The 9,467-nt window shown below is 38.2% G+C and overlaps 1 protein-coding gene across 1 annotated transcript in view; it reads right to left on the minus strand.

Annotated features, from left to right (window-relative positions):
- Positions 1-5,899: 5,899 nt before the first annotated feature.
- Positions 5,900-9,467, minus strand: part of FKBP14 (FKBP prolyl isomerase 14) — a 15,235-nt gene continuing 11,667 nt past the window's right edge. Inside the window, exon 4 of the mRNA XM_019443711.2 lies at positions 5,900-7,096. Within this exon, the coding sequence (XP_019299256.2) occupies positions 7,058-7,096 (39 nt within the window). The 3' untranslated portion in view covers positions 5,900-7,057. The remainder of the gene's footprint in view (positions 7,097-9,467) is intronic.

Genomic DNA, 9,467 nt, shown 5'->3' on the forward strand with positions numbered 1-9,467 from the left:
TTATGATCCCAGGGTCATGAGATCCAGCCCCCGAATAGGGCTCCACGCCTAGCATGGAGCCTGCTTGAGATTCTGTCTCTCTCACTCTCTCTCCTTCTGCCCCTCTCCCCTGCTTGCTCATCCCCCCCCCCCCAAATAATTTTTTCTTTTTTTAGTGGGGAAGGTCTATCTCTATGTACTGATATGAAAGATTTGCAACCTATACCAAGGGAGGTGGGGGGTCAGGACCATGTGCAGAATATCATGTGTTATTATCTGTGGGGAAGAAATATGCTTGTACTCATATTTGAAATTTGCATGGAATATCTTTGGAAGAAATCATAAACTGTAATAATAGATGCCATCAGGAAAGAGAACTGAGTGACAGAATGCAGGGAAGGGAGGGAGATTTTTTTTTTCATGTCTTTTGAATGTTATTCCTATGCTTGTGGTTTGCCCCAAGAGTGAATGGAGTGTAGGAGAAGGCTGAGGGAATCCGTGGAGGCACTGCAGGATAGACCAGTGGTCATATACTCTTGGAGTACAAAAGGACCTTATTGCACATTTAGGCCAACCAAGGAAACTGTCCTTTTACTGTTAACCTATTTCTGTCTTTAGATTAGAGTAGGTGTTTTTGGTTTTGTTTTTTTTCAAAGACATAATATAGTTGGATCTTGTTTTTCATTCAGACACCCTTTGCCTTTGAATTGGAGTGTTTCCATCAGCGGCTGTTAACATTTGGCAATGTCTGGAGATATTTTTGGTTGTCAATGGCAGAGGTGGAGGAGGTCTCTACTGGTATCTAGTGCATGGAGGTCAAGTATGCTATTAAACACCCTAGGATGCAGAGCACGATCTCCCAAAACTAAGAATTATCTGGCCCTAAATGTCAATAGTACTGAGGTTGAGAAACTGATTCAGGGCATCTATATTTAATGTAATTATCAGTATGGTGAGTTATAAATGTAACATCTTGATACTTCCATTTGTCCCATCTGTTTTTTGTTTGTTTGTTTAAGTTTATTTATTTACCTGAGAGAGACAGAGACAGTGTGAGTAGGGGAGGGGCAGAGAGAGAGGGAGAGAGAGAGAATCCCAAGCAAGCTCCATGCTGCCAGCGCAGAGCCCGATGCAGGGCTCAAACTCATGAAACCATGAGCTCATGGGCTGAAACCAGGAGTCAGTCACTCAACTGAGCCAGCCAGCTGCTTTTTACTTGCCTTCTTTTGAAGAACTGAGATTCTTTTTAGTATTCCATTTTAAATCCATTATTGGTTTCCTAATCATACTGTGTGTTTTACTTTTTTTTTTTTCAATTTTTTTAATGTTTATTTTTGAGAGAGAGCAAGAGAAAGAGAGAGAGAGAGAGTGGGGGAGAGGGAGGGGCAGAAAGAGAGGGAGAGAGAGAGAGAGACAGAATCTGAAGCAGGCTGCAGGCTCTGAGCTGTCAGCACGGAGACTGAAGTGGGGCTCGAACTCACAAACCGTGAGATCATGACCTGAGCCGAAGTCGGACGCTCAACCGACTGAACCACCCAGGCTAACTCTATGGCTACTTCAGCCCTTCTACTAAGGTATGACTCACATAGGGTCTCTAATAAATGTTCCACGCAATCAATAAGGTGATCCTGGCTGGTAGAAACGTGAACAATTCCCAGTTTTGTGTGAGCTCTGCAAAGTTTTTGGTGCACAGCTCCCAGTAGTTGTTTCTTCCTCAGCCTTGTGGAGATTCATCATTTGCATGCATAAACTGGTATTCAGTCGATGACTAAAATGCAAATTTCTAAATTTCCTTTCCATTTAGTTTTCTGCAGAACTCTGCCCCACATATTCCAACTGCTTTGGCCTTCCTGAACTCTGATCACTCTTTCCTCACCCGCGCAAAACAACTGGGCTCTGTTTTTGTTTCCCCTTGTCTTTGCCATGTATGGTTCAGGAATTGCCTCCACACAGAAGGCTAAGGCGATTGTAGGTCTCTTCTCATTTGTTTCCTTTCTCTGGAGAATCACAATCCCGCTCTGCCTGCTGACCAATGTCTGACCCACGTTGTCTCGTCTATTTTGCCCAGTTTTCTAGTTGCTTACAACCGGATAGCAAGTGCCATAGCACATTTTCCTTCCTAGGAAGATGTGGAAGGCCAGGAACACTAATCTTCATACCTCTGAGGAACCAAATGGACTGATACAGAATCAGCTAGGCCCATTATTTAATAAACTATAAATGCATAGTTTATTTATACTTCTAGAAGTTCTTCAACACGTCTAGTTTAACAAGAAACATTTATGGAACGCTTGTAGCAGGAATTGTACTTCTGCTACAAAGGTGTAAAAGGCATTGTAGCCCCTCCTCCCAGGAAGTCAGAGGCAGGCAAGGAAATTAAGTAGAAATTAAGTAGAAAGGTAATATATGCATATATTCCACGTTCCCGTCAGGGTAACATAAGAATTAGGCACAGATAAATATGTGGATCTAGCATATTGGGAAATGTAAACAAGTATGAAAGATGATCATAAATGAGGGTTATCTGAACACAGACCATCTAAAAAAATTATCGATGACAACGTTGCCTTTTCTTCTAAGCAGTGTTACTGTCTGAAGAACCCCCGTACAATGATTTCAAGGAGCTGAAGTATGTGTGTAATTGAGAAATGCCTTTAACACATTACTTACAGAGGTGTTTTCCACTTAGTGCTTTTTCTGGTGTATAATTGTAGCAGGAAGAAAAAGATCTGTCACTGGGCAGATCTCATGGGGATGAACAACAGACAGTATTACGTGAACGAGACACTCACATAAGGGTAAGAAAGCCCGTGTAATTGCTTTGTATGTAATCTTATGAGAATCAAAAGAGGTGCTGAGAGCAAAGCCATCAGAAAATGAGAAAGAAAGCTAGTGAAGATTAGTCAGCCACCTGTCTTAATTCTATGACAACCATGTTTAGGAGGTTAGTTTTCTGAATTTGGTTACCATAGAAACAAACCTTTAGAATGCCCTTAAATCAATTTACAGAATTACTGCCCATATCGAGTATAAGCAACACTGAGAGATTTTAAGTACTGAAATCTATTTTTAAATTATCTTTAGAATTTAAATGATCCATCGAGCCCTTTGAATATGTAATTTGGACGGCCATAAATTATCTTTTGGCAAAAGGTATACAATTGTATTTATTGTAACTAGGTGATGGGCTTATAAATTCAATTACTCAAGTGTGTCATTTCAGTGAATGTCTTCTATTTAATTTGAAATAACAGCTCCTAAATGTTCTGGATCTGGTTTTAAAAACAAATTATGTATGCTTCACATGCTCTGTGCCTCTAGGAGTCATTCATGGGTTTAGCCACTGTACAGATGATTTAAAGGAGAATCGCTAAGACCTTGTCTTGTCATCATCAAAGAACAGACTAAAAGATTCTATGACCAGACTGGGAGCTTCAACCTAATCCTGTCCTCCTGATGTTTTCCTAGTTTACGTGTGTGGAAAAGGTCCACCCCATGCTACCCACAGTTTTAAAACAGAACTTGTTTTTAATATCCTGGTGATACCTGAGGCCACCCTTTAATGGATGAAAGCTTATCCAGAATTGTAGACGTTGAGCTTCTTAGATCTGCAATGTTAACACCACTGCTCCCTCAAGATAATACAGGACTTTCAACAGAAGCTATTATTAGTGGGGCGCCTGGGTGGCTCAGTTGGCTAAGCGACCGACTCTTGGTTTCAGCTCAGGTCACGATCTTGTGGTTTGTGGGGTCCGGCTCCAAACTGGACTCGCGCTGACAGCATAGAGCCTGCTTGGGATTCTGTCTCCCTCTGCCCCTCCCCTGCTTTAGTGCGCCCTCTCCCTCTCTTTCTCAAAATAAATAAATAAGCTTAAAAAAAAAAAGTTATTATTAGTTATTTTCCAATCTTCCCAAGAACTAAACAAAGTCTTGTCTAAATTGCTGTAGGAATTTGGGGTTCAGTTAAAGGAAGATTTATTTCATGCTATCAGTGATTAAGCAATCATCCTACCTATTGAGAGAATGTATAAAATTTCTGACTCCAGAGGAAGAGTATGTTGTTTTGGACACGCATCTAACTTTCATGAAAGAGCAGAAGATTGGTATCATTTTGTTTCCTATTGGACTAATTACCTGGCTTTCAGATAATTGGAAATAATCTAAGATATGGAGAGACTTGAGTGTTTAAATTCCTAATTATTCTTCACTCTCCTTTCCATTCACTTTCTACTTTTCAGTCAAAATCCAGGCCCTAGGTTTTTACTATTACATCCCTTATACCAGCTCTTACACGTGCAAAGGATTTAACTTTTTGTGTACAAAGAGTGATTTATTCCTTGGAGTTGGAATCTGTGTCTGGTTCATTTTGATTTTCAAAAAGCATCTTATCATATTTTTTTGAAACAAAAATTGAGCAGGAATTGTTTTACTGTCATATGAATTTCTCAGATAGTCAATCTTTCTTGACTGTGAATATAAACAAAGGACAGAGCTTTAAGAATTATCAGTGAATTTCTAGGACAGGCAAAGAAAGCAGATTGGTGGTTGCTTAGGGAGTTGGGGAAAAGAGGGGATTGACTACTTGGGTGTGGGAGTTTCTTTTGGATAAGAAAAACATTCTAAAATGGATTGTGGTGATGGCTGCACAACTCTGTATGCTACAATTTATTGAATTGTAAAAAAAAAAAAAAATCACTGTATTACACGGTTTTATTTTTTAAAAATACCCTACCTCAAAAAAAAAAAAAAAAAAAAAAAAAAAAAAAAAAAAAGACAACCATTGAACATTGCCCAGCTCAGAGGAAATATAGGTCAATGATAAAGAGTGAATAGTTTTGAAGAATTATTGCCATAGTAGGAAAATGTTAGGAAAAAAGAATTCAAGGAGCAGAGTTGGTTTACTGTTCAGTCTTAATGTAAGCAAGAATCAATTAACTTTAGTAGGCTGCTTAATTTTCTTAAAAATGTTTCTTACTTTAAGGCAAATCTCCTGTATTAATATCAGTCCTCTTCTTGGTTATTCTACACAAGTACCTTACCCATTCAATTTAATTTAATTTAGCTTCTAACTTAAGAGCTACTTAAAAAAAAAAAAATCTAGGAGTGCCTGGGTAGCTCAGTTGGTAAAGCAACTGACTGTAGATTTCAGCTCAGGTCTTGATCTCACGGTTTGTGAGTTTGAGCCCCGCATTGGACTCTGTGCTGACAGTACAGAGTCTGCTTAGGATTCTCTCTCTCTTCCCCTCCCCTGCTCTCTCTCTCTCAAAATAAATACATAAACTTTAAAAAATATATAAAATAAACAAACTTAGACTGTTTCAAAATGTTTTCTGCACAAAATAGCTACACAACAATACAAGATACGATTATAATGGGAAAAGAAAAAAAAAAAAAACACCTGTATGTGGTTGAATGTTATAATATCCTAGTCTCCTGCCCGGAGGTAAAATTATTATCAGTTATATTAACATAAAATACATTCCAGCAGAGCAAGGCCAACGAATGAGAAAATGTTCTGAGAAACTGGAATTAAAGTCCAAAGGGTCTCCCTACCTTTACTTCATTCTTTATAATAACGAGAACTGTCCCCCAATACCTCAATTCACATTGCGTGTGAAATGTTTTTACTGCAACTGTTCACCAGAAAAGAAATTACCTCTATCCCTACAGCAGTGTGGAATTTTAAATTAAAGAAATGACTTGTAAATTCCCAGAAATTCCCAAGTGAGATATAATTTAGCTGTTACTAAAGACCAAGGGGACAGCATTCACTTTACTCTAGATTTTTAGAGTAAAAAACCTCAGCAAACATCTCATGTAATTTGTTTTTAGATCATAAAATAAAATTAATGTTAGTCTAGGTCCTAGGCACTTAGATTGGCTTTGTAAATTATTGGCTGACTCATACTCACTACAGTCATCCATTTTATGCCAGAGGCTTTTTTAGCAGTACAGGAACACAAAGAAATGGTAAACGAAAGAATCCTTGATTAGTGTGCTAGGTGTTTTCAGATCTCCAGAATCTCCCAACTGTTTGTATGCTTTTCTTTTCCTTAACAATAACCTATGTATATCAAAATGAGCCACTTAATCCCTTGGGTAAACCAAAGCTGAAGGAATGAAAAAAAGATTATTGTTGGTTTTACATGGAGAACTACTAGGAAATTTTACCTAAATTATAAGTGAAACATAGAAATATAGGCAAAGTACAGAAAGATTCCAAATCAACCAAAAGGAAATTTAACTGCATGGTATAGACAAGTTTTCAGAGAAGGGAAATCATGTACTAGAGAGAACATTTCAATAACTATCTTTGATACGAAACTATATATATACATATTCATATGTATGTACAATCTATTCATAATATATGTATATATTATACGTGGCACATAGTTTATACACTATATACAACACATACACATATATATTTATTTTTTAAAGGCAATCTCTTGACTGCATATTCTTCTAAACATGTGGGCTATAGATAATTCTGAAAAAATAATAAAGAACAATAATTTTGGGAAAGTTTGGGTCTCTTTTCTCTCTTCCGGTAGGGAAGATGTTCACAAAAACATACTTACTGATGATCTAACTTTTTGCTGTAAGAATTTAGAGTCCTAAAAAATTCCTAACCCTGGGGAAAATAGTATCTCCACACAACTTACCCTTTTGACTGTACATTCAGTTTTAGGCACAATTAGTTTCCCCAATGACCAATGCTTTACAGAAAACAAGAAAGAATATTCAAAGAAAAATACAGAAGATCGTATATTCAAGGGCAGGGAATTGGTGACGTTAATCATCTCTCAAATTAAGAATCTTAGACCACCTGCATCAGTATCATCTAGCAAGTGGGCTAAAATGCAGAACCATGGGCCCAACCCAAGAATGAATCAGCATTGCTGGGGAAAGGGGTCAGGAATCTGCATATTTCACACATATACCATGCATTTCTGGTGTATGCTAATTTTGAGTCACTGCTACATTTCTGCAACATTTAGGAAGCAAAGCAAGCCTCTCATTGTATTTGAGGATGGCACTAGGAAACCAGTGTTTATAAGGTCTTTGTCTTCTGTCAGCCTGGAGCAAGGAGCTGAAGGCAGCAGAGGCAAGGCTGAAAGCAAAGGCAAAGCAATGTTTTAAACAGAGAAAAGAATTTACCTTCAAATAGACTCCAAACCCTCCTTATGTAAGAATGTATGGATTTCATCGTACTGAAGAGAATATGCAAATCTTCCTAAATAGAATGCTACAGATATTAAGAGAGAAAAGTACTATAATTTTCATGTTTCCAAATGGGCATAGGAATGTATAACCACGCTTGACATTTTAGGTTTCATTTCAAACAGAAGTGGGTAAGCAACAAAAATAAAATAAATCAAAACACCCTTATGACCAAGTGCTCTGCAACTCTGGAAAATAAGTTGCTTGTTATTTTTTTCCCAGGGTTATTATTATGATGATAAGTCCCTTTTTTAATAAAAGGGTGAGAGATGTATTTTTTTCCATAACATTCCACCAAGTCCCTTTTTCTCCTCTTGCAGTTTCCAAACAACGCTGAGAAATCATCCATACACTCAATTCAGTAGGGACAGACAGCATGCTCATATCTAACAGCGCTGTAGATGTAAAGAATTTCCTATATATTGGGGCACCTGGGTGGCTCAGTCGGTTAAGCGTCCGACTTCGGCTCAGGTCATGATCTCACAGTCCATGAGTTCGAGCCCCGCGTCGGGCTCTGTGCTGACAGCTCAGAGCCTGTAGCCTGCTTCGGATTCTGTGTCTCCCTCTCTCTCTGACCCTCCCCTGTCCATGCTCTGTCTCTATCTCAAAAACAAATAAAATTAAAAAAAAAAAAAAAGAATTTCCTATATATCATGAAGGGGTACAAATTCATTTCCACAAGCAAAGATTCAAATGGCTGATTCCCCTTCTGAATCAGAAATCATTGTTTCTTGTTATTTTTATGACAACCCAGCATTTCATTTAATTACATTTTACAGTGCTCACTCACTCACTAGGCATTAATCATCATAATGTCCACCTGTGACAAAATAAAATCCCAAACGAAAACAATAGTGAGAACTACCACCCAAACCACACTGAATAAAACCCAACACATACACTTTCTCTGGTACCAAAATTCACTAGCAGCTGTTGCCCGCGATTCTCAATGTTTAATGCTTATTTCAAAACAATTGAAACCAAAGCACAGTTTTTCTTACACATATCTCTAAACAGAGCAGACAAGGGCGCCTGGGTGGCTCAGTCAGTCGAGCGTCTGACTCTTGATATGGACTCAGGTCATGATCCCAGGATCGTGTGACGGACGGAGCCCCACGTCAGGCTCCCCACTGAACATGGAGCCTGCCTGGGATTCTCTCCCTCTCCCTCTGCCCCTCTCCCGCACTCACACACTCTCTCTAAAAATTGAAAAAAAAAATTAATGTCAAAAAACAGATAAATAAAATAAACAGAGCAGATAATCACGTTCCATGCGTCACTACACCCCTCTCCTACCATGGCCTATCCATCTTCCCTATCCAGTTTCAACATAAAACCTAGAATAACAGGTAAGAAAATCAATAAAGCTGCTAAGGAAACTGGTACTTGAAGAATGTTTCACAAAACCAATCATTCCCCAAATAAAGTTTATTTTGAAAAGAATACAACATGGTCATATAAACTTAAGTAGGACATATCTAGCAATATTAATGAGTCAAATTATATTACAAGTGAGGTCACAGTTCATGTCTGATTATTCCCACGAATGGAAAGGGGTAGAGGTGTAGCTAAACCAAAGGCAGATGCTTAAAAACGACCATAACCCATTTATATGCTTTCATTTCATGTTTGTGTCTAAAGATTTAGATGAGAATTTATGTAAACTCACATATAAAGAAATATGCTGCCCAAATAATCACAATTCTTTTTGCTTTGCCTGCTTTACCGGAGATAGCATTGCCAATAACGTCTATACAAGGTGCTACCACGTGACAAGCTCTCTCCTTCCCGACGAACACAGCATAAGGCTTTCTGTATTGCGGTTCATAACTCCTCCGGGTTGAGGAAAATAGCAGTGACAATTTAAGGGTTTTTGACATATAGCTGATTTCATCAGAAAAAAGGTGTTATATATGTTCTTCTCAAGAACTTTATGTTCTGGTGAGGAAAATGTCAACAGATAAGTGGCAAAAGTAGCCTGTATATGATGCAATAATTGTTCATGATTCTCTAAAACAAAACAAAACAAAACAAAACAAAACAAAACAAAACAAAACAAAATAAAAAAACCTAGAGGTAAACAAGCATGAAAGGACTAAGAAACATGCCTGGATCTTCTCACAGGACAGGGTTTTTGAGGCAATTCAGTGCTAACCCCAAGACTATTCAATGAAACCAGAGCCTTTCCTAGATCAGGGGAAGAATTCAAAAGTACCTACAACAGCCAGTTCACCATCTTCAAAGGATAAGGAGCCAAAGAT

This window comes from Panthera pardus, unplaced genomic scaffold (genome assembly GCF_024362965.1).
Source record: "Panthera pardus isolate Hobbes unplaced genomic scaffold, ASM2436296v1 HiC_scaffold_8, whole genome shotgun sequence".
NCBI classification, from domain to species: domain Eukaryota; kingdom Metazoa; phylum Chordata; class Mammalia; order Carnivora; family Felidae; genus Panthera; species Panthera pardus.